The following is a 25,569-nucleotide window of genomic DNA, read 5'->3' on the forward strand; positions in this document are numbered from 1 at the left end:
AGGCGCATTATTACAAACTGTATTTTATAGTATTTAACATTTCCTATTATGCTCCAACCTTCTCTCATACGTTGTTTTTGTTACCGGTCTGCCGTCAACAGCTCCGCTTGGAATACGTACTCTGATGTGCCTTGTGTTCCAATAACGAAGATCTTCCGTTATTTCAATCAATTATACAGCACATCACTTTTGTTTTGCACAAATTTGCTTTAGTTTTAATTTTACCGTCTTGTTTAAATTACGTTCATCATATTCCATTGATTTTAATCATGTACATCAACAAATCTGAGATGTCATTTTCTCAATGTGCGTTTACTCCCATGTTCATTTCCAAATCCAATTCTCTGAACACAACTTATGGTGTCGCTGTGAATAAGGCTGGCGGATGCTTGTTTCCTGGTCCGACTACCCTTCTGCTATGCAAGTTGTTAATGCATTCACGCAATCTCAAGAGTATATAGCTGCTAAACTAGAAACTAATACAAATTGTTTATAGTTTAGTTTTAATTTATTCATGCAATCTGAAGAGTACATAGCTGCTCCATCTCCGTATACTGAATATGATATTGTGTATTTATGGTGATCAAATACCAATAATGTGTTATGCAATCGTCTGGAATGCTGTTGCTTCCGATATGAGGAAGCCACTAGAGCTATGCACGTTTAAGTCATCTAGATTTAAAATTCATTTATTTATAACACATTTTTTGTGTTAAGTTTGTTGTCCTTCCCCCGGCACCTCCCATTGGCACGGTCGCCTAAGTACGGTGTGAAAAAATGTCAACATACATACACAATGCCCATCCATTTTAGGCTGATGATAATGTACTTGGCCCCAATGGATATTGATACACTCCTGAAAATCTGTGAAAAAAGTGCTTCAATATTCTGATTCCGTGACACAGCCATCCCCAAATGCCTTCGTCGTTTGAAGCAGCACGCGGAGCAGGGAATTACATCACCCGCTCTCGCCGCACAGATGAATCATCGTGATTCACATTGTTGTTTTTATTTCATGCGCTGTTTAAATGGGGGATCTTTTTTAACCCAGTTTAACACGTAGGCTTTCGCAACCAATATAATCCATAATACAGTTTGTTTTGGTTTAGATCGCGTAAATATAAATGTGTTGTTAAACCCGTCACCACCCGACACAGCCAATTAGTAAGGTTTGTCACGTAAACAGAACATGCCAATTGGTTACTAGTGTAGTAACGCTTACGACTCGTTGACACCGGAGTTGGAGGCACACTTGTTTATTTGAATACCAACTTTGTGACATACACAATTGAGGGGGTATCGGCCCCCTCACCCGTCTATCTGAGGACACACCTCTAGGCTAACCTTAGCCTGCCTCTGAGTCCTCCACTAATGGGCTAGGGGAGGCTATCTTGGCCCGACACTGGTCAGTCGGGCCCGGTACCCAGAGTCCAGACCAGCACTGGCTCTGGCTCTGGTACCACGCCACTGGCTCGAGCCTGCGCGGTCCTGATAAGGACGGCGTACCAGGGGGAGTCCAGGGCTCTATCTCAGACGTCTTCCGCCTCCTCTTCTTTAGCTAAACATCACTGCCGAGCCCCCCGATACATTCCCCTTTTATACACCCCCCTCCCTGAGGGGTGGGGCCCCGGGGGATCGTAACGTCCGAAGCGCGGACGTCGTAGAGGGCACCTGCCCGTGCACTGACGTAGCCCCGCCCACTGTGCTTGTTTACCATAGGCTGCCATGCATAACGGGCTCTCTGTAACAGCCCTACATCACTCCCCCCCACATAGCATGCAGCCGTCCCGGCTGCCAACATACAAAATTTGACAATAAAGGTGCCTTCACCCCCTGACGTGTGCCTCACTATTTTTGAACCATAACAGGAACCAGAACAAGACACAACAACAAGATGAGAAACAACCCGTCTCACCCCCCCGAATAAATACGAATTCCGTAAAAAAAAACAGCTTATATACAACCAGCAGGGAACCCACCCCGCACACACAACAAACGGTGAACCCAACATATGTACATCCGAGGAGCGGGAAACACACCATCCACACAACAGCCAATAAACACAACAGCTATGTACACATTTTCCGGCCTCACAACAGTTTGCGCATTTTAGCGCGCGTCCTTGCAGCGGGCCCCTCACACGGGGTAACCCCGCGTGGCGGACCATCAGGTGGCGACTGTCCGTCTTGAGGTGAGCATTCCTCTGACTCCGCGTGACCCTCGGTATCCGCAGGAGGGTTGATCGGGCGTGAGCCCGTCACTCCTGATGCTCCTGAAGGTGGCACAGCCGGCAAGGCATCAGGTGAGAGCGACAGAGACGGACCCAGCAAGTCGGCCGACCCCCCACATGTTTGGCCACGCGCGTGTGAAGTGGGGTCGTGTACCGCAGCGAAGGGTTTTAATCTGGAGGGGTGCACGAACCATCGCCGCTTCCCCCACTTGATGCGCACGCACTGCGGACGTAACACCTCCACCACTTCCACAGGGCCCCGCCACGGCCGCACAAGTTTAGAGGAGGTTGCCAGTGGCACCTGGGGGCAGTGCAACCATGCCTTGTCCCCCGGCTTCCACTGCAGCATGTGCGCTCGACTCAATCTGAGGCGCTCATTTGCCTTCTGACGGAGGTCAGAGTTTTGCATTGCAGCATCCCGTGCCTCGGTCAATTTGTCCAGATTAAATTTAACGTGGTCAGCCAGATTAGTTTTTCCCTGCGGCACGGGGATCCGCAACTGGGCACGAACAGGCGGGTCTGGTTCTCGGCCGTACATGAGGTAAAAGGGAGAAAACCCCGTAGCCGCATGGGGTGCCATCCGGTACGCCGCCAAGACCCCCTGAATTTGTAGGTCCCAATCCGTTTGCGAGTCCGAAACTTGTTGTGATAACATGGACGAGATGGTGCGATGCAAACGTTCGACCATCCCGTCAGTTTGTGGGTGATATGGGGAGGTCCGAATTTTCTTTGTGCCCAGGAGATCGCAGACTTGTCTGAGTAGTTTACCGGAAAAATTTCTGCCCTGGTCGGTCAGCAGCCTCTCCGGAGCACCTTTGTCCAGGACATAACCCTGAACAAAGGCCTCCACGATGGCTGCTGCCGACTGGTTGGCCAAAGGCCAGGCCATAGGCCAGCGTGTAAAATACTCGACACCCGTCAACAAATATCTATTCCCTCTGGGGGTGGCGGGGAATGGTCCCAAAATGTCCAGAGCGACCAGCTCGTTTATCCTGGACACTTTGATCGATTGCAAGGGCGGGTTAGACTCCCGTGCCGGCGGTTTGCGTTGTGCACATTGAGGGCACGATCCCAACAAATCCCCCACATCCCTCGTCATGCCAGGCCAGTAAAAATCAAGTTGCAGCAAGGCGAGAGTCTTTTGGGTCCCCAGGTGTAGGAGGCGCTCATGAGCGGCCCATACCACCCTACCCCGCAACCCAGTAGGGACAACCAGCCGATGTCGACGTGACTTCCCGTCCCAATGCATTAGCAGACCTTGGCACATTTCCCATGCGTCGGAACCACCTCTTTTTCCCCCCGCCGCACCGCCAACGCGACGTCGCCACCCGAGGAGGGAGACATCCTCCATCTGGAGGCGCCCCCATTCAATGACGGGCAACCCCAACAGGGAATCTTTGCCCTGTTGTTCGATCGAATTAGGAACCATTGCATCGTCGTCGTTGGCGGCCGCCAAGACAGGTACCGATGTGTCCCCTGGAGGCCTGCAACGTCCAGACCCCAGGAGGCATGCACACTCGGAGGTGGTTGGCAAGCGTGACATAGCGTCCGCGTTGGTGTGGCGAACGCCCTTACGGTATGTGGTTTGGAAATCGTAATCCTGGAGGACCTCCAACCATCGGGACAATTGTCCCGATGGCTGTTGAACCCTCAGGGCGTACTGCAGTGCCGCATGATCTGTGCGGACGGTGAAATGCCGACCGTACAGATATGGGCGATACTGTTGGACGAAATGGACAATTGCCAACAGTTCCCTACGGGTGACACAATACCGTTGCTCCGCTGGAGACAACACCCGACTGCCGTACGCAACCACATGTTCCACGCCGTCAACCACCTGGGAGAGCACGCCCCCAATACCCGTGTTGCTCGCATCGGTGTCGAGCAAGAACGGTTTTGAAAAATCAGGGTAAATCAGGGGAGGAGCGTTTACCAAAGCATCCCGAAGGGAGCAAAAAGCAGCCTCCTCCTCCTGACCCCAGCAAAACCGAACCCCTTTAGATGTTAAAGCATGTAGGGGTTTGGCGATAGTCGCAAAATTAGCGACGAAGCGTCTATAATACGACGCAAACCCAATAAAACTCCTAACCTCTCCCACTGAGGTGGGAGTCGGCCAGGAGCTTACACACTGCGTTTTGGCGGGATCGGTAGAAATACCTGAGCGCCCCACGATGTGCCCCAAATAACGCACCGACTCGCGTAACAAATGGCATTTTTGGGGCTTAAATTTCAAATTAGCAGCCCGCATCTTTAGGAAAACCGCCCGCAACCTCTGGAGATGTTCCTCAAAAGTTTTGCCAAAGACAATGACGTCATCCAAATAAATCAGGCACGACTCCCATTGCAATCCAGCCAAAACCAATTCCATCAACCGCTGGAAAGTTGCCGGCGCTGAGTGTAAGCCCATCGGCAACCGGTTGAATTGAAACAGGCCGTGCGGAGTACGGAAAGCAGTTTTAGGCTTTGAATCATCGTCCAGAGGAAGCTGCCAGAATCCCGAAAGTAAGTCCAATGTGGAGAAGAATCGCGCTCCCGCCAAGGCGTCAAGCGATTCGTCCATCCGTGGGAGCGGGTATGCGTCGGCAACCGTAATTTTATTAAGGCGCCGAAAGTCAACGCAAAACCGCAACGAACCGTCCTGCTTCTTAACCAGGACGATCGGCGCTCCCCAAGGGCTGTTGGAGGGAGAAATTATGTCGGCGGCTAGCATGTCATCAACAGCCGATTTGACATGGTCCTTTTCGGCGGGACTCAACCGAAAAGGATTTTGGCGTATTGGCGCGCTGTCACCCGTATCAATATGGTGACGCAGCAGATGAGTGCAGCCCAAATCGTATTTATCCCGACTGAAAACGTCGGAAAATTCCCTCAGTAGTGTCTTAAGACGTTGGCGCTCTAAATTTGACAGGTCCGTCGATCCCGCGCAAAGCGCCTCGAGCCACCCTTCATCGCTGTCTGAATGTGGTCGCGGTGCAGGGGCAGCGCCGACATGACTCGCGACGGGTTCCTCACAGGGCACCGGCGTTGCGTGAGCAAGCACGGTCCCCTGTGGGACCACCACCGTCTGCGAGCCCACATTGAGGACCGCGATGAAGGGTTCTCCATCCCCTCTCACTATGGTCTGGGCCGGGAGTAAATTAGGTCCACTGACCCCGGCCCTAGACGGTCCCAGCAAAACCCCTTGAGCCCCAATGCCCTTAGCGAAGGGCCGCCGAAGTCTCAAAGGAATTAACATTTGCGCCCCCGGAGGAACGCGCACCGTTCTATCTACGAACGCCGGCACCGTCGCGAACGCCGTCCGGCTCGTAGCGGGGGATGGCAAAAACGCCATGCGTCGGCCCGATGGGAGCTCAATGCATCCCTGGTCGATTAATATCCTAATCGGCATTTTGGCCAGGAAATCCGTCCCCAGCAGGCACGGAACCGCCAGCGAGGAGGAAACAAAAATCGGCCCAGATAATTTAATATCCCCGACACAAATTTGGGCTCGAATTTGTCCGATGATGCCAAGTGAACCCCCGTTAGCAGCAAAGAATGGCACATTAACAGGCATCAAAGGACGGCTCTGGGCAGGGAGAATGTTATAAATCAACTCCGAAATAATGGTCGCCGATGCTCCTGTATCGACCAAGATGCGAACCTCCACCCCATCGATGTGACCCACAACGGCCGACGACCCCGACGACGCGGCTACAACCCGATGGGCCAACACGGACCACTGGCTGGGTTCAATGTGAGTACCCAGAGCGGTGCGTGTTGGTGCCATGGTACGCGATATTGGCCCCCCCTTCGCTGCGGTGTTTAAGTGTGCGACGGGCGTGTGCGTGGGCCAAACGTGAGGGGTGCCGCGACTCGCCGGATTATGATGGTGGAGCTTGTGACGAGGGCCGGCGTCCCGTTGAGGTGTCGTCCCGCGCTGCCGAGGAGAGCGGCACCCCGAGGCGACGTGGCCCCGGATGCCGCAGTTGTAGCAGCGTGGAAGCGCTGGTGGCGACGATGGACGTTGTAGATGGCTTGAACCGGCCCGGTCCCCCCGCGCTCCCGCTCCGTGCTGCCGTCGATGGTTGATGGCGCAAACCTCTTCCGCCGGGAGGGTGGCCGCAGCGACGGCGCGCCCGCTCGCCGCCTTGCTGGCCTTCCGTCGTTGAGAGGACAGGTTTGCGTGGAGGAGACGGGCCGCTTGGAGGGAGCACATTTCTGCATCGTCCTGTGCGACAATGACGATGTCTAAGTCGTCCGCCAGCAAAAGTATCTTTTCTGTCACCATGGCGTCGATCCCCTCGTCGTCCATTCGTGGAAAGGCTTCCTTTGCCAGCGCCAGGAGGCTTGTACGGTACGCCAGGGGCGACTCCTTCGTCCCCCGCTGGCGATCGTAAAAGAGTTGACGACAGTCCGATGGTGGCCCATACACAGCGGACAGCACTTGCATCGCCTTCCGCAGCGTGGAACGCCTCTCCTTCGTTGCCGATGTTAGTGTGGCGAGGGCGTCGCTGTCGAGGAGTGCTGGCAGTGCTCGGAGAGCCTCGGCGTCTGTCCACTGTGCCATCTCCTGGTGAGCGAGGAAGCGCCGCTGGAAGCCGCCCCAGTCGCCCTCCTCGCCCACAAATTCTTTGAGCGGCGGCAGTCGCTGATGTAAGGCAGCGGCTGCAGAGGACGATCGCGCTCCCTCGTCTCCCTCACTCGACTCAGCGTCGGCCCGAAGCAGCGATGGCATCGCCGGTCGCACCCGTGGTGACGCGGCAGGTACTGTACTCCCGCCGTTGGACGCGATGCTTAGAGCGGCCACGCCCTCAACAGCAGCTGCGGCGATGGCGGGAGTTTCAAAATGTTGCTCCGTTGAAATGGCGGGAAGGCGCTGTGGTCGTTGGCTGCTGTCGCCTCGTGGCGGTCCCGCAGCCCCCAGCCGTGTGATGTTATCGAGCATGGCGGCTGCGGCGTACAGCAGCTCGGCCAGCTTCGCGTGCGCCTGCCTCAGCCCCTCCGTCGACGGCTCCCCTTCCTCCAGCTGCTGTGGCGTGGATGCACCCAGCCCCGGCTGCTCGATGGCATCTTCAGCCGTCTCGGGCTCTCCAACTGCAGCGGTGTCCTCCGCTCCTGGTACTCCGACTCGAGTCGTCCGGCGTGTATCCATGTTCGTACTTTGTTTCACTTCTGACGCCAGATGTAGTAACGCTTACGACTCGTTGACACCGGAGTTGGAGGCACACTTGTTTATTTGAATACCAACTTTGTGACATACACAATTGAGGGGGTATCGGCCCCCTCACCCGTCTATCTGAGGACACACCTCTAGGCTAACCTTAGCCTGCCTCTGAGTCCTCCACTAATGGGCTAGGGGAGGCTATCTTGGCCCGACACTGGTGAGTCGGGCCCGGTACCCAGAGTCCAGACCAGCACTGGCTCTGGCTCTGGTACCACGCCACTGGCTCGAGCCTGCGCGGTCCTGATAAGGACGGCGTACCAGGGGGAGTCCAGGGCTCTATCTCAGACGTCTTCCGCCTCCTCTTCTTTAGCTAAACATCACTGCCGAGCCCCCCGATACATTCCCCTTTTATACACCCCCCTCCCTGAGGGGTGGGGCCCCGGGGGATCGTAACGTCCGAAGCGCGGACGTCGTAGAGGGCACCTGCCCGTGCACTGACGTAGCCCCGCCCACTGTGCTTGTTTACCATAGGCTGCCATGCATAACGGGCTCTCTGTAACAGCCCTACACTAGTACAGCACACTGGTGTGTTGGAGAGCAAAGCCACAACATTTATAATCTGAGTACGACGTTCTGCCAATAGTTAAAACTAGCTTCATCAGGCGACAGCCAGATTTGTGGAGAAATAATTATGTTTCGTTCCTTAAATAGAGGGGTAGATGTGATGACAACACTTGTGAGCAACTTCTTTCGGGCAATGGTGGGGTGGGGTGGGGGATTAATGAATGCATATAAATCACGATGGTTTTGCGAGTTTTTAAACCACCCAACCCCAAATTTTTCGGTGGAATATTCAGCGGCCCCCCAGCGGCGAACGCGGGCGACGTTCAAACTCGCCACGTTGTCGTCAAAACGGTCATCGAACCCCGTCCAGGAAGCAAGCGTCACATCGAACGACGTCGATTCCCCACCCACCACCCACACACACCACGTGGAGTAGTATCGCGAAACCGTCGATACGCGAAACTTTTTTGGTGTGGGGGTTGGTGGAGGTCGGTAAGAGGCCGGGAAGGGCTGAGCTCCAGAATATATCGTGGGGAGGATGGGGGGCGGCAGAGGGTGATGGTCGGGAGCGGGTGTGGCTTTGGAGTTTCTTGTTGTTGTTGGTGCCCGCTTTGTTAAAACAAAAATATAAACCTCGAGTGGAATCGATACAACTACCGCAGCTCTCCACCCACCCCCACCGCAACATAGCGCGGACCTTTAATGCGTGTGCAATCGAAATAACCGGGCACTTCCTGACGCGTAGCCTGAGCACACACACAGCCACTCCTGTCAGTACTCTCATCTGGGGGAGCCACAAGCGGCGGAGAGAGCACGAGCAAAGTTCTGTGACCAAACAACTTCAGAGTCATCAACTCCGCAGACTCAGACACCATCACCACCACCCACCCATCACCACCCACCCACCACCACCCATCACCACCACTACCCATCACCACCACCACCCACCCCATCACCACCACCCACCCATCATCACGACTACCCATCACCACCACCCACCCACCACCACTGGCCTCGTTTCAGTATTACGCCGCAGTCGAGCTTATCACACAGCTTACGGGTGGTTCCGTAGTTGTTCAGTAGTTTGCGCTTCTTGTTTGTTCAATCGAAGACTCGCAATAAACAACAAAAGCCATGCATTCGAGCGAGCCCGGCGAAGAAGTGCTCAGGCTGACGGTCGGCTCTGCCACGGCACCCAAGTGAGTTGAACTTGGGGCTTGCGTGGTTGTTGACGGCGGTGTCCGATACCTGCGGCTGTGGTTCGTCGTCTCAACCCCCCCCGACCCCCCAACCCTCCTAAGTCGACTCAGCCTCAAACGAGTACAAGGTGCGGGTCTCGAAACGTCGCCGCTCGGGAGACGAAAGCGTGACCCGAACGCGGTGCTGCCCCCCCCCCCTGTTATGGATGCTCCTCTGCTGACAGCACTTGCCCCAACACTCTGTCGAGGCTATACGGGGGCTCTTTGTCTTTTGTTTGTGGTGGTCGTTGTGGATTAAAGGGGAGCGGTGGGACAGCGGTTAGCTCCGCTGCGCTCACGGTCAACACCACCGGTGATGGTTATCTGACCCGGGCGTGGGCCTCCCCTAGGTCGACTCGGCCTCAAATGAAGATCTTGCGAGGTGCGTGGATTTCTGCTGAAAGGGCTTCAGAACTCGAAACGACCTTCATCATCATCACTACAAACTTTAACATGTGCTGCGTTCGCATTCTTATTTAGAGTGGGGTGTGTAGCACTTGCTGTAGGTGTATATTCTTTATCTTGATTATAGCCCCAGAGCCTTGATACAAATGTAAGCCTCCTTGCACTGGTGGCTTATAACCAGCTGTGGTGGTGTGTAAGGTGTGTGGTGTGTAAACATTGTCACTGGGGAGACAAAGGCGGCCGGGCGTGGTTGCTGGCCACCTACCCCCCCTCGTGTGTGCCGTACCGGCATTCATAGGTGCTCGCTAACAGCACTTGCCCCTGCAGTCATAAAGGATTACAACGGGGAGATCCTTTGGTGGTGGATTAATGCAAGGGGCTTATATGGGGACTGCGTTCTGGATTTTGAGCCCCCACCCACCACCCCGGAGAAAATACAATTTTTTTTTGGAAATTGCTTTATTATAATGGCAGAAACGCATTACTGCCGCACTGTGAACACATGCTATGTATCATAGCATGCATCCGATGGATATCATTTAAGTCATTTGGTAATTGAAGGCACGTCATCACTGTGTGTGTGTAGGGCCGTGTTACAGGTATGTATGGGCTGACATAAGAATGGGTTTCGTTTTAACTTTTGATTCAACTTTGATGTTTGTATGTCACTGGTTAAAACCGGAACTGAACTGACCAAGGTACATTATGTTTTATGGAGTATTTTTCTTCGGGAATGGGTGGTGGTGAAACCGATAAGGGAAGGAATTGAATATACCAAGTGAAGGTCTCCAAACGATAACAGCTCTTGGCTCCCAGCACATTTTATTATTTCCTCGCGATGTGTCTCCCCCTGTGATTGTGGTGTATGAATATGTCTCCCTCTGTGATTGTGGTGTATGAATGTGTCTCCCTGTGATTGTGGTGTATGAATGTGTCTCCCTCTGTGAGTGTGGTGTATGAATGTGTCTCCCTGTGATTGTGGTGTATGAATGTGTCTCCCCCTGTGATTGTGGTGTATGAATGTGTCTCCCTGTGATTGTGGTGTATGAATGTGTCTCACCCTGTGATTGCGGTGTATGAATGTGTCTCACCCTGTGATTGCGGTGTATGAATGTGTCTCCCCTTGTGATTGTGGTGTATGAATGTGTCTCCCTCTGTGATTGTGGTGTATGAATGTATCTCCCTCTGTGATTGCGGTGTATGAATGTGTCTCCCCCTGTGATTGTGGTGTATGAATGTCTCCCCCTGTGATTGTGGTGTATGAATGTGTCTCCCCCTGTGATTGTGGTGTGTGAATGTCTCCCTCTGTGATTGTGGTGTATGAATGTGTCTCCCTCTGTGATTGTGGTGTATGAATGTGTCTCCCTGTGATTGTGGTGTATGAATGTGTCTCCCCCTGTGATTGTGGTGTATGAATGTGTCTCCCCCTGTGATTGTGGTGTATGAATGTGTCTCCCCCTGTGATTGTGGTGTATGAATGTGTCTCCCCCTGTGATTGCGGTGTATGAATGTGTCTCCCCCTGTGATTGTGGTGTATGAATGTGTCTCCCTCTGTGATTGTGGTGTATGAATGTGTCTCCCTGTGATTGTGGTGTATGAATGTGTCTCCCTCTGTGATTGTGGTGTATGAATGTGTCACCCTGTGATTGTGGTGTATGAATGTGTCTCCCTCTGTGATTGTGGTGTATGAATGTGTCTCCCTCTGTGATTGTGGTGTATGAATGTGTCTCCCTGTGATTGTGGTGTATGAATGTGTCTCCCTGTGATTGTGGTGTATGAATGTGTCTCACCCTGTGATTGCGGTGTATGAATGTGTCTCCCTCTGTGATTGTGGTGTATGAATGTGTCTCCCTGTGATTGTGGTGTATGAATGTGTCTCCCTGTGATTGTGGTGTATGAATGTGTCTCCCTCTGTGATTGTGGTGTATGAATGTGTCTCACCCTGTGATTGTGGTGTATGAATGTGTCTCCCTGTGATTGTGGTGTATGAATGTGTCTCCCTCTGTGATTGTGGTGTATGAATGTGTCTCCCTGTGATTGTGGTGTATGAATGTGTCTCCCTCTGTGATTGTGGTGTATGAATGTGTCTCCCTCTGTGATTGCGGTGTATGAATGTGTCTCCCTCTGTGATTGTGGTGTATGAATGTGTCTCCATGTGATTGTGGTGTATGAATGTGTCTCACCCTGTGATTGCGGTGTATGAATGTGTCTCCCCCTGTGATTGCGGTGTATGAATGTGTCTCCCTCTGTGATTGTGGTGTATGAATGTGTCTCCCTGTGATTGTGGTGTATGAATGTGTCTCACCCTGTGATTGTGGTGTATGAATGTGTCTCCCTGTGATTGTGGTGTATGAATGTGTCTCCCTGTGATTGTGGTGTATGAATGTGTCTCCCTGTGATTGTGGTGTATGAATGTGTCTCACCCTGTGATTGTGGTGTATGAATGTGTCTCCCTGTGATTGTGGTGTATGAATGTGTCTCCCTCTGTGATTGTGGTGTATGAATGTGTCTCCCTGTGATTGTGGTGTATGAATGTGTCTCCCCCTGTGATTGTGGTGTATGAATGTGTCTCCCTGTGATTGTGGTGTATGAATGTGTCTCACCCTGTGATTGCGGTGTATGAATGTGTCTCACCCTGTGATTGTGGTGTATGAATGTGTCTCCCCCTGTGATTGTGGTGTATGAATGTGTCTCCCTCTGTGATTGTGGTGTATGAATGTATCTCCCTCTGTGATTGCGGTGTATGAATGTGTCTCCCCCTGTGATTGTGGTGTATGAATGTGTCTCCCCCTGTGATTGTGGTGTATGAATGTGTCTCCCCCTGTGATTGTGGTATGTGAATGTGTCTCCCTCTGTGATTGTGGTGTATGAATGTGTCTCCCTCTGTGATTGTGGTGTATGAATGTGTCTCACCCTGTGATTGCGGTGTATGAATGTGTCTCACCCTGTGATTGCGGTGTATGAATGTGTCTCCCCCTGTGATTGTGGTGTATGAATGTGTCTCCCTCTGTGATTGTGGTGTATGAATGTGTCTCCCTGTGATTGTGGTGTATGAATGTTTCTCCCTCTGTGATTGTGGTGTATGAATGTGTCACCCTGTGATTGTGGTGTATGAATGTGTCTCCCTCTGTGATTGTGGTGTATGAATGTGTCTCCCTCTGTGATTGTGGTGTATGAATGTGTCTCCCTGTGATTGTGGTGTATGAATGTGTCTCCCTGTGATTGTGGTGTATGAATGTGTCTCCCTCTGTGATTGTGGTGTATGAATGTGTCTCCCTGTGATTGTGGTGTATGAATGTGTCTCCCCCTGTGATTGTGGTGTATGAATGTGTCTCCCTGTGATTGTGGTGTATGAATGTGTCTCACCCTGTGATTGCGGTGTATGAATGTGTCTCACCCTGTGATTGTGGTGTATGAATGTGTCTCCCCCTGTGATTGTGGTGTATGAATGTGTCTCCCTCTGTGATTGTGGTGTATGAATGTATCTCCCTCTGTGATTGCGGTGTATGAATGTGTCTCCCCCTGTGATTGTGGTGTATGAATGTGTCTCCCCCTGTGATTGTGGTGTATGAATGTGTCTCCCCCTGTGATTGTGGTATGTGAATGTGTCTCCCTCTGTGATTGTGGTGTATGAATGTGTCTCCCTCTGTGATTGTGGTGTATGAATGTGTCTCACCCTGTGATTGCGGTGTATGAATGTGTCTCACCCTGTGATTGCGGTGTATGAATGTGTCTCCCCCTGTGATTGTGGTGTATGAATGTGTCTCCCTCTGTGATTGTGGTGTATGAATGTGTCTCCCTGTGATTGTGGTGTATGAATGTGTCTCCCTCTGTGATTGTGGTGTATGAATGTGTCACCCTGTGATTGTGGTGTATGAATGTGTCTCCCTGTGATTGTGGTGTATGAATGTGTCTCCCTCTGTGATTGTGGTGTATGAATGTGTCTCCCTCTGTGATTGTGGTGTATGAATGTGTCTCCCTGTGATTGTGGTGTATGAATGTTTCTCCCTCTGTGATTGTGGTGTATGAATGTGTCACCCTGTGATTGTGGTGTATGAATGTGTCTCCCTCTGTGATTGTGGTGTATGAATGTGTCTCCCTCTGTGATTGTGGTGTATGAATGTGTCTCCCTGTGATTGTGGTGTATGAATGTGTCTCCCTCTGTGATTGCGGTGTATGAATGTGTCTCCCTGTGATTGTGGTGTATGAATATGTCTCCCTCTGTGATTGTGGTGTATGAATGTGTCTCCCTCTGTGATTGTGGTGTATGAATGTGTCTCCCTGTGATTGTGGTGTATGAATGTGTCTCACCCTGTGATTGTGGTGTATGAATGTGTCTCCCTGTGATTGTGGTGTATGAATGTGTCTCCCTCTGTGATTGTGGTGTATGAATGTGTCTCACCCTGTGATTGTGGTGTATGAATGTGTCTCCCTCTGTGATTGTGGTGTATGAATGTGTCTCCCTGTGATTGTGGTGTATGAATGTGTCTCCCTCTGTGATTGTGGTGTATGAATGTGTCTCCCTGTGATTGTGGTGTATGAATGTGTCTCACCCTGTGATTGCGGTGTATGAATGTGTCTCCCCCTGTGATTGTGGTGTATGAATGTGTTTCCCTCTGTGATTGTGGTGTATGAATGTGTCTCACCCTGTGATTGAGGTGTATGAATGTGTCTCCGTCTGTGATTGTGGTGTATGAATTTGTCTCCCTCTGTGATTGTGGTGTATGAATGTGTCTCCGTCTGTGATTGTGGTGTGTGAATGTGTCTCCCCCTGTGATTGTGGTGTGTGAATGTGTCTCCCTCTGTGATTGTGGTGTATGAATGTGTCTCCCTCTGTGATTGTGGTGTGTGAATGTGTCTCCCTCTGTGATTGTGGTGTATGAATGTGTCTCCCTCTGTGATTGTGGTGTATGAATGTGTCTCACCCTGTGATTGTGGTGTAGGAATGTGTCTCCGTCTGTGATTGTGGTGTATGAATTTGTCTCCCTCTGTGATTGTGGTGTATGAATGTGTCTCCGTCTGTGATTGTGGTATATGAATGTGTCTCCCCCTGTGATTGTGGTGTGTGAATGTGTCTCCCTCTGTGATTGTGGTGTATGAATGTGTCTCCCTCTGTGATTGTGGTGTGTGAATGTGTCTCCCTCTGTGATTGTGGTGTATGAATATGTCTCCGTCTGTGATTGTGGTGTATGAATGTGTCTCCCCCTGTGATTGTGGTGTGTGAATGTGTCTCCCTCTGTGATTGTGGTGTATGAATGTGTCTCCCCTGTGATTGTGGTGTATGAATGAGTTCCCTTGTTGTGGTGGTGTATGAATGTGTCTTCCCTTGCGGTGGTAGTTTATGAATATGCAACAGTCCACACTGGTCGTCCTGGTGAGGGAACTTTATTGTTCTGCCGGAATCGACACGGACACTTGTAGGACAGGCGGCACACAGCATAAACACTTGTTGTTGACACCCAGCCTTTTCTTCCCCGACGATTAAGCTGTCCGCAGCTTTGTCAACCTACAATGCCCTTATAACCACTCGGGAGCGAAATTCCACCTCGAGTTTATCCCTTATTATGCCCTAACACAGATGCAAGAGAAAAAAATGGCAGAAGAATGACATGAGGAAAGCACACAAAGCAACAGAAAAATATGTACATCCTCCCCTGATAACCCATACTGCGCAAGAACAACTAGCAATGGACAAATATGGAAATAAGAAGTAAAGAGCAAGGGAAGTTATTTTGTCTGGCAGAGTCTGTGGTACCGTTTGGTTGCACAGTGGACCCCTCCTACTGATGTGGGGATGGTCGCCAGAGGTCACTCACAGCTGGCCCTGCGGATGGAATTGGTGAACTTGAATTTGATGCGCCAGCCTATGGATGTTTGGTGGGCGACACCCCGGAACCCGGCAACGTTACTGATGACCAAGAGACTGGTGATGATGATTGAGAGACATCTGAGTCATGAACATGTGGTTCTAAGAAAAAAGGATTCATGTACCAATGGCAATTTTCCAATTTATCATTCACGCATTGTGACCACAGGATTCTGATGACTTTGACAGGTCCCTTCCATGGTCTATGCAATTTTTGGGATATGCCAGCTGGAACCTGTGAACAGTGCAGCCATGTCATGCCGCCTACCTTCCACTACTTTCATGTTGTGGTCTTTGCCTGAACTTGTTTGTTTGCTGCTTGGACTGTAGCAGAGAAGCCCTTGGGGCCTCCCTCAATTCCTGCAGGAAAGTTAACGTGTGATGGGAGGACGCCTGGCCAGGACCTTACGTGGGCCGATATTTTGGCCAGCTGATTCTCAGTCAGGGTGTTGGCTCCCGTCCGTACATCGAGTAGAACGGGGAGAATCCTGTAGAAGCGTGTGAGGCCATTCGGTATGCTGTGGCATAACGTGGACGGAATAGTGAGATTGAACCTTTGAACCATTCCATCTGTCTACGGGTGGTAAGGCGAGGTTCGCAGCTTTTAAGTGGCCAACATAGCGCATATCTCTTTCAGGAGCTGGGATGAAAGATGATGACCCTGGTTGGGCAGAAATTGCTTGGGGAAGCCCTTATCTACCACATACCCATTTATGAATGCCTCTGTGGTAGATTTTGTCATCTGATCTGGGAGGGGTCATGCCATGGGTCAACAGGTCAAGTATTCAGCCCCAACCAGCAATAACGATTTCCTCACAGTGTTGCAGAGAAGGGACCCAGGGTTAGATCTAGGGCAACCATTTCATTCACCCGAGAGATAGTAATGGATTGTAGTGGAACTATTGGCGCACAAGGGGGCGGTTTTCATCGTGCGCACTATTTGCACACTACTACTCGGCAATGGACGTCCATGAACATACCTGGCCAATAATAGTGAAGTTTCAAGATAACGTGAGTATTTTTGTCGCTCAGGTGCATGAGCTGAAGAATGTAAATATGCCCAAATAATCTCCTGCGCCACGGGCTAAGAACAAGAACACATTGACGCTGCAAGGCCATATCCCAACACATCCATCAGAAGGCCCTCCCAATGTCAAAAATGTGACAACTGATGATTGAGACGCAGGCCTCTTTGTATTTTCGGAGTCCCCAATGGTGTTTAAGGATCTCAACCCATAATCCCCAAGCATCAACTGGTCTCTCTCCAGCCCTGCTGACACTGGGGCAATAACCCGGCTCCCTTCTGGGTCGATGTCTTTACGGTGCACAAACCTGTTGTGCACGTGAGCCTAACCGAGGAGCCTAGTCGAGCGAGAGCATCTGCATTAGAATGGTGGGCACCTTTGCGATAAATGACATCCATAATTAAATTCCTGAAGTCGCTCAATCCATCTAGCCATCTGGCCCGACAGCTGGTCGAATCGCAGAGAGTATTGTAAAGCCACGTGGTCAGTGCGTACTATACATTTCTGGCTCGACAAGTAGGGGGGTGGTACTGGTGCATGAAGTGCACAACTAACAACAGTGTGTGATTGGTTTTGCAGTACTTTTGTTTGGCGAGAGACAGAATGCGACTGCAGTACGCTATCACCATTACCCTTCCATTTAGCATCTATGACAATACAGCCCTGATAATGACATCACTAGTGTCTAGAATAAAGGGAAATGAGAAATCCGAGTACGCGAAAGGGAGCGCCACCATCGGGCACATGCTCAGCACCCCATAAATGATCTGTTTCTTATTTTAAGCGCATGCAGTGGCTTCTCACCTTCAATGCTTTATCATCCAAGGTCCTAGGAATGGCCTCAATGCCTCCGGGGCGTCATGTCGCTGGACTCTGTTGGAAGTAACTCTGTTGGAAGATAAGGACCCGTCCCAATACCAGTAGGGATGGCGCCAGCTAAGCGCCGTGGACAGCTTGCCCCGACGCCAGTCGCCATCAGCATTGTGGCCGCAACTCCGCAGCCATTGCAAGAGCGGCAAGGAGCGGTTACCAACTCGCAGGGGTATGTGCCGTGGTGGCTGGGGTCGTGCCCGACGCCGCCCAGAGACCTGGAAATGACGGCTGCTGTGCAGCTCAGGACCCCAGATGGTAACCTGCAGCCGGGTCTCCCATCATCATCGCCGGCCCAGCCGTCCGAGCTCCTGGTAGCTGTCGCCACTGCGCCGGACTCAGTGGGCGCCGCTTAATCGCACAGCTTCAAGGTGGTGCCTCGAGCTGCTGCGGATGTTGCGAGCATGGCCCCTCGGCCAGCAGAGCAACAGAACGGCCCCAGGGCTCTCTAGGGCTTTCCAGGGGACCGAGGGTGCCCTAACTCAGCTGCTGCCCTCGCTGTCAGGGTTGTGGAGAAATGCCTCAATAGTTGGGGCAGGTGGAAAACGTCTTGGGAGGCATTCGTGGACGTGCCGACCTCGGATGCCCTCCGACTCCCTCGTGTGCCGTGCCGGCCTTCATAGGTGCTCTCTAACAACACCTTCCCCAACAGTGTGCAAAGGCTATAGGGGGATCTTTGTCTTGGTGTATGAATGTAATTGTCATGCCTGTTGTGAGTACACTTGTGGATTTTTTTAAAGGCAGACCCCGATTTAAATGATGCCATAAAGAGGCATGCGAGAGCAGGTTAGCAATGTTTTTGGAAAAATGAATTTATTGGAGTCATGAAAAGCTATGAACGTATCATGTGTCCCTTTTCCAGTGGCTTAGTATACATCTTAGCTCCACGTTTCAGTAATATTTGTTTCCATTTTCTGTGTCACTGTCAGTGGGTTTGATAAATATGTAATCACAAGTAATATGCAATGATGTGATACCATTGTCTGATACACTGGTTTGATTAAAAGGTGAAAGTGCCAAAAGAAGTGTGATGTGCATACAGTACTTGGAATTACATCGAGGGACAAAATAGGAACACATCTATCAGAGAACAAACACGATTATAGAAATGTTTTGACAGTTAAGTAAGGTAATTGGACTGGGGTAGGACCCATCTTGTCTAGAAGGCATGATGGCTGATTATTGAGACTGATAATAATAGAGTGGCATCCAAAAGAGTTCACGCACAGACGTATTTACATCATGGATATGGAGCAATTAAATTCAATTAGTTTGTGTGCAGGTGATAGATTGATTCATGCAACAGTATAGCGATCATGACTGCTGCTACTGATGCCAGTAATGCCAGTAATTTTAAACGGTAATTATTTTATTAGTGATGTTTTGCAGGAGGAAATCTGACTACCTGGTGAAAACAAATCCATATGTTATAGCCGGGTAGCAGTAACTTATTGCTTTGTTTACCATATACATAAACTAGCTTTAACTACCCGGCTTCGCCCGGGACTTGGATTCACCACGTCCGGCCGCCTTTGTCCCCCCAGTGGCAATGTTCAGACACCACACCAGTTACTCGTTTGAGGCTGAGTCGACCAGGGGGAGGCCCAGAACCGGTTCAAATAATCGTCACCGGTGGTGGCCGTGAGCGGGAATCGAACTTGGGTCGCCGGGTTCGTAGCGCAGCGCGCTAACCACTACACTACCGCTCCCCCCACACACACGCGCGCGCGTCCATAGGTACACATACACGTGCTTGCTGCAGATACATGCAACTTTGAGGGTGCGTACGGCAGTAAACGACTCAAATAATAAACCAATGCTGCGCGAAGAACGCCTTAGACCTGCAACACATTTGTATGGCACTTTACTCACAGAGGGTTGGGGGGGTGACATGAGCGGGCACACTCCGTGAAGCTTCCGCACGCGGGTCACATGACAGATGTGACGTCACAGCTCACTTGCCGTGCAAAATATATCCATTATTGCCCCCTCCCGCCCCCAAAAAATACAAGTCTATTTTTATAATTTTTGCATGGTGTACAGTCTGGATTGTACCCACATGGCAAATTTGCAGTTTGTTGCATGTCGGGAAGTACGCTAAACATTTTGAACAGATACACATTCACACCTTTGCCTTTTATATATATGGAGATATGCACTTTGGAGTGGTCGGGGTGACGTGGTTAATGTTGCACAATGCATCTGGCAACTTGAGTTTTTATTTCTGACATCAGATTAGGGACAAGTGATATGTGAACTGGTGATAGACCCCAGCCCCTCACTACCTCGCACTGACCAGCACAATGAACTCAGTTTAACGGCCGACGTCACTGAAACAGCGTTGGGAGACCTTTGTTCTAACAGTGGAATATTTCTAGAATTGCACACTGTCATATTCGTGGAATATCTATCACTCTGCATATGCACATTTGCAAACACAATTGTGCAGATGGAAATTGTTGTGTTACCATTCCTGTGATTTTTCAGTAAATATATTTGGCTCAAAACCAGGCCTCCCAGAGCAAAGTTACAAGTTGACAATGCCGAGAAAATATAACTTTTTCTACAATGAAAGAACCATATTATATACCAGTATCTAAACAAATAATAAACAAAAACGTATTGCACCTGTCACGAACAGCAAGCTCATTGAACATGTTAGAGGGTCCCAACTAGAAAACAACAGCAATAATTGAGGGCAGGTTGGTATCAAAATTATGAAATAACGTGGTGCGCGTTAGCGAGATGAACTTCCATTGGGATATTCAATTTGACCATGAAAACCAATACGCCATTACAAACTATAAACTATTTAAACGCTTTTTTTTTATTTTGCCAGGTAAGGCCCACTAAGCTGCTAGCTCTTTTTCAGTAGCGACCTGACCACAAATGATAGCTCTACAAAGTGGCTTATCGCCTGCAAATTTATAGCAACCAAATACTCTAAACGTGGAGGGGAAAACCGGAGGACCTGGAGAAAATTTAACGCGACTATGGGAACAGAGAGACATACAAATGTCAAATATACAGGCATCAGGGTAGGGACCAAACCTACGACCTAGCATACCAGGCGAGGGAGTTAAAATCTTTCATCTCTCCATTGTGGTGAGATTAAAGATTTTAGTCAATGCATATCATCAGTCATAACATGGATTGTAAACATGGACGCTGGAACAAAAGCTAAAAAGTGTATAAAGAAGCTTGAAGAGATGCATACTGGCAATTATACTGAGACAAAGGAACACATGGATCAGAGAACAAACACAAATTGTAGACATCGTGTTGACTGTTAAATGTAAGTGGGATTACACAGACCACTGCTAGAAGGGATGATGGAAGAAGAAAATTCGCCCGAGAGCACAACCGACGTGGAGATGGATTGGTGAGAGCAGTTCATGCGCAGAAGCGAGATGAATTGTTGCATCGCAAGACCTTGAGATATGACAGCGCCTTGGAGGCCTTCATTCAGCGGTGGATAGATCATATGGCTGGTGATCACACTTCTTACCACATCCCGTTCAATGGACAAGCGGACATTTATAATGTCACTGTTTTCTTTGTCAACATTACATTTACATAATGTCGTTTAAAATGTGAGCCTTATAAAGGGATTTCATAACTACAATGCAGCCTATGAAGTAGAGTACTTGGTGATTCTGCGTTGTCAGTGGTGCACAAGCACAATGAGAAAAATACTTAACACACCTTGTGACATTTCTGGAAATGGCCCTTTTATGAAATGTCACCCAATTATATATAATTTTAAGGCAGTGTTGGTAGCAAGTGGGTTGAGCCTATACTGTTATGTGTTGTGTTTTTTTTTGCTTTATTGCTGGTGTTTGACAGTCACAAATTGCATTGTCTACCCTTAGGCATATGGAGGACACCGACCAGGAAGATATTGTGGTGAAAACTCCCTCGAAAACCAAGTTAAGTTTACATATTCACAGAAAACTGGAATTTCCTGTCAACTAAAATATGTTTTTTTCATATCTATGTTACAAACATTTAATGTAGGAGATTTTAGTCAAATTAATACTTTTTTGCTCCAGTGTTAACAGGATATATTGTAACATCGAATGAAACATGTATAAAGGAAACTAAGTTTAAAGTAACACTTTTCGTTCTACACACATGCGTGCAGTACTGTAAAATTTAGATAATTTGGAAGCGTTGTTGCACATGGATGTGTTTCGGAAAGAACCAAGAATGTGGAAATATTAATTGCACCCTTCTGCGCTGTCTTCACAGGGCTTCACACGAATCCTGGTTTTGTCATCTCTGAGTGCAGCTTTCGGCTCATCCTTCATCTACGGCTACAATCTGTCAGTGGTGAATGGCCCTTCAGATGTACGTATTCCATGACATTTTTTTGTTCAAGTACATGTAGATACGTAGGCAATATTGGATTGTTCAACTACTGTCACAGTTAACCAAAAGCTAATAATTATGATCACACCCTCTTTGTCAATCCACTTGTTGATGAAGGCCTCCCTACACTGTCGGTCACAGGGGGTGATTTGACCACGTCTCATGCTGTTCAGTGTGGGTTGGTGAAGTTAAGGTTTCCCTAAGACTGGTTTAGAAATCGCTTGCCACTGATGTTTACTAATGGGAGCGTAACAATGCATTGATTTATAGATTTATATTGGTATTTGATATTGCAATACAGGCAGTAAACCGTGTGCATATGGTTTAATGTTTGTATATTCACTAATGGGTTCGCATGACTCCTGCATCAATTAGTGGAGCTACAATTAACTGCAATGTTAAAACACTATCTATTCGTGAATCAATCTGTGACTCTGAACCACAACAATGCATTGATTCGCTGCAGATGTCTTTAAACTAGTCCATTAAATGTGTTCATTTTATTGTTATACTGAACTATAGTGTAGGCCACAACATTGCACAGCTAATTTCCTTTCTCAGTTTATCTTTGTGTAAAAGATCCACAATGTTAGCATATATTGTGAAACATTCTTTTTAGAATATAATTTTTTAAAATTCACAAACTTAGATTTAGTAATCTTCATTGCATGTATTATGTATAAGTACATATCATCTAGAGGGGCTCTATAGAGTTCTTCTTAGTGGAGGCCCTTCCTCCAGTAGTGTTGTGGGCATGTAATTTCAGGGCTGAACCTTTACCATGTACAGGTACATAACATATACAGATAAATGCATAGATGATGTACTTTGACCGTGCTAATTGCACCTCCAATTAACATGGTTGGCTACGTACGGTGCAAAAGAAGTTCAACACTGGCTCACATACATACACACTGCACATACTTAAAATAAACCTGAAATGTACTCTTAGTTTTTTTTTGGTAAAGTCACGTAGGTAAAAAATAAAATTAAAATTAATAAAATTAATAAAAGTAATAATAGAAATAAAATATAATAATAAATCACGACGTTTCGGAGGCAACACAAGCTTCCGTCTTTAGGTGGAACAGTCACAGCACGATTGCTGTATCAAGTAAAGAGAAATCCCAAGAGACCCAACCTTGTATATATATACTGGTTGAGGGGGGGAGGAGCCAGGGTAGGCCCCTGGAGAGGAGTTTTATGTTAAGGTTGGTACGGCTGTGGCTACTGCTGGGACTGAGCTAGGCCTCGGCAAGGTAAGGTAAAAGTTAAACCGTAAAAAAAACAAGAGAAACTTTGCCCTACCTTTTATCTTACCACAATACAATCGCGCTACCCTACCTTTTACCCTTTAGCAGGTAAGGTAAAAGGTAAAAAATAGAACGAGCCTACCTTTACCTTATCTTTTACCCTTATCCCATACAAATTTCGCGATTACAGGGTTATTACTGGGGTAAAAAACATGGATTTTTTTTTTACGATAAATGCTAGGTAGAGCGCTTTATTCATTTTTGATTTAAAGCTTTCGTGACTGCAGGGATTAATCTTCTTGATTCTTTCGGTAAAGTCACGTAGAATGGAAATAATAAAATAATAAAAATAAAACATAATAAAATAATTATCACGACGTTTCGGCCACAACGCAAGCAGCCGTCCTCAGGTGAAGACCAGGTCTGTCGGGGAGACAGCGTCTGAATGAAACAGCACCATGCTTGGAGCGTATATTTAATCTGGGTTGGAAGGGGGGGAAAGGGTGCCTTGGCAAAATAATTTGCATATCAAGAGGAATTTAGCATATTTATGGGAAATGCAGGTATGTGATTAGTACTACTTATGCCCGTGCATTATGCAGGATTAGCAGCATCAAAGGAAGGGGATATGGGAAATGCAGGTATGTGATTAGTACTACTTATGCCCGTGCATTATGCAGGATTAGCAGCATCAAAAGGAGGGGATATGGGAAATTCAGGTATGTGATTAGTACTACTTATGCCCGTGCATTATGCAGGATTAGCAGCATCAAAGGGAGGGGATATGAGAAATGCAGGTATGTGATTAGTACTACTTATGCCCGTGCATTATGCAGGATTAGCAGCATCAAAAGGAGGGAATAGGGGTAGCATTAATAAGGGAAGGAGTGTTAACAGTATGTAGCTGCAGTAACTACAACCACCACGTAAACAACTAAAGTATAAACTACATAGTATCATCAGTATACTAAATATACTCTACAATAAGCTGAGTTACTAACAGTAAGTAATACATTACAATTCTACGTCGTAAAAAATATAATATGCTTCCATCTAAACTTTATTCTCTTACATCACACGAGTCTACACCGTACTATATACTGCCATAGACAAACCCAACATTAAATTATATACTGTATTATACCTTATACATTGTAATATTACACTATGTATTATTCTACCCACCCTAAATGTATATCACACTGCTGTATATGGTACAGTGTATAATAACAAATAGTATAAAATTGATATGCTTAATACAATGTACAAAGTAATATATAGTATCGTAATTGTATAGTGAAGGATGTAGAGTGGAGGTTGTCTGGTGCCAGGATGTAGAGTAGAGGTTGTTTGGTGCCAGGATGTTGAGTGGAGTTTGTCTGGTGCCAGGATGTAGAGTGGGGTTTGTCTGGTGCCAGGATGTAGTGTGGATTTTGTCTGGTGCCAGGATGTAGAGTGGAGTTTGTCTGGTGCAAGGATGTAGAGTGGAGTTTGTCTGGTGCCAGGATGTTGAGTGGAGTTTGTCTGGTGCCAGGATGTAGAGTGGAGTTTGTCTGGTGCCAGGATGTAGAGTGGAGTTTGTCTGGTGCCAGGATGTTGAGTGGAGTTTGTCTGGTGCCAGGATGTTGAGTGTAGTTTGTCTGGTGCCAGGATGTAGAGTGGAGTTTGTCAGGTGCCAGGATGGTGAGTGGAGTTTGTCTGGTGCCAGGATGTTGAGTGGAGTTTGTCTGGTGCCAGGATGTTGAGTGAAGTTTGTCTGGTGCCAGGATGTAGAGTGGAGTTTGTCTGGTGCCAGGATGTAGAGTGGAGTTTGTCTGGTGCCAGGATGTAGTGTTGAGTTTGTCTGGTGCCAGGATGTAGAGTGGAGTTTGTCTGGTGCCAGGATGTAGAGTGGAGGTTGTTTGGTTCCAGGATGTTGAGTGGAGTTTGTCTGGTGCCAGGATGTAGAGTGGAGGTTGTCTGGTGCCAGGATGTAGTGTGGAGTTTGTCTGGTGCCAGGATGTAGTGTGGAGTTTGTCTGGTGCCAGGATGTAGAGTGGAGTTTGTCTGGTGCCAGGATGTTGAGTGGAGTTTGTCTGGTGCCAGGATGTGGAGTGGAGTTTGTCTGGTGCCAGGATGTAGAGTGGAGTTTGTCTGGTGCCAGGATGTTGAGTGGAGTTTGTCTCGTGCCAGGATGTAGAGTGGAGTTTGTCTGGTGCCAGGATGTTGAGTGGAGTTTGTCTGGTGCCAGGATGTTGACTGAAGTTTGTCTGGTGCCAGGATGTAGAGTGGAGGTTGTTTGGTGCCAGGGTGTTGAGTGGAGTTTGTCTGGTGCCAGGATGTAGAGTGGAGGTTGTCTGGTGCCAGGATGTAGTGTGGAGTTTGTCTGGTGCCAGGATGTAGAGTGGAGTTTGTCTGGTGCCAGGATGTTGAGTGGAGTTTGTCTGGTGCCAGGATGTAGAGTGGAATTTGTTTGGTGCCAGGATGTAGAGTGGAGTTTGTCTGGTGCCAGGATGTTGAGTGGAGTTTGTCTGGTGCCAGGATGTAGAGTGGAGGTTGTTTGGTGCCAGGATGTTGAGTGGAGTTTGTCTGGTGCCAGGATGTTGAGTGGAGTTTGTTTGGTGC

At 48.7% G+C, this 25,569-nt stretch overlaps 1 protein-coding gene across 4 annotated transcripts in view; it reads left to right on the plus strand.

Annotated features, from left to right (window-relative positions):
- Positions 1 to 25,569, plus strand: part of SLC2A9 (solute carrier family 2 member 9) — a 79,107-nt gene that overhangs the window by 17,396 nt on the left and 36,142 nt on the right. For 3 of the 4 annotated variants that reach the window (XM_078599302.1, XM_078599301.1, XM_078599300.1), the window contains 2 exons: positions 21,214 to 21,269; positions 21,591 to 21,691. In XM_078599302.1, the coding sequence (XP_078455428.1) occupies positions 21,218 to 21,269; positions 21,591 to 21,691 (153 nt within the window). In that variant the 5' untranslated portion in view covers positions 21,214 to 21,217. Of the gene's footprint in view, positions 1 to 8,514; positions 9,137 to 21,213; positions 21,270 to 21,590; positions 21,692 to 25,569 lie in introns of those variants that run through there. The other variant, XM_078599299.1, reaches the window with a different exon arrangement.

The sequence above is a fragment of the Lampetra planeri genome, chromosome 12 (assembly GCF_965212315.1).
Source record: "Lampetra planeri chromosome 12, kcLamPlan1.2.h2, whole genome shotgun sequence".
NCBI lineage: Eukaryota > Metazoa > Chordata > Hyperoartia > Petromyzontiformes > Petromyzontidae > Lampetra > Lampetra planeri.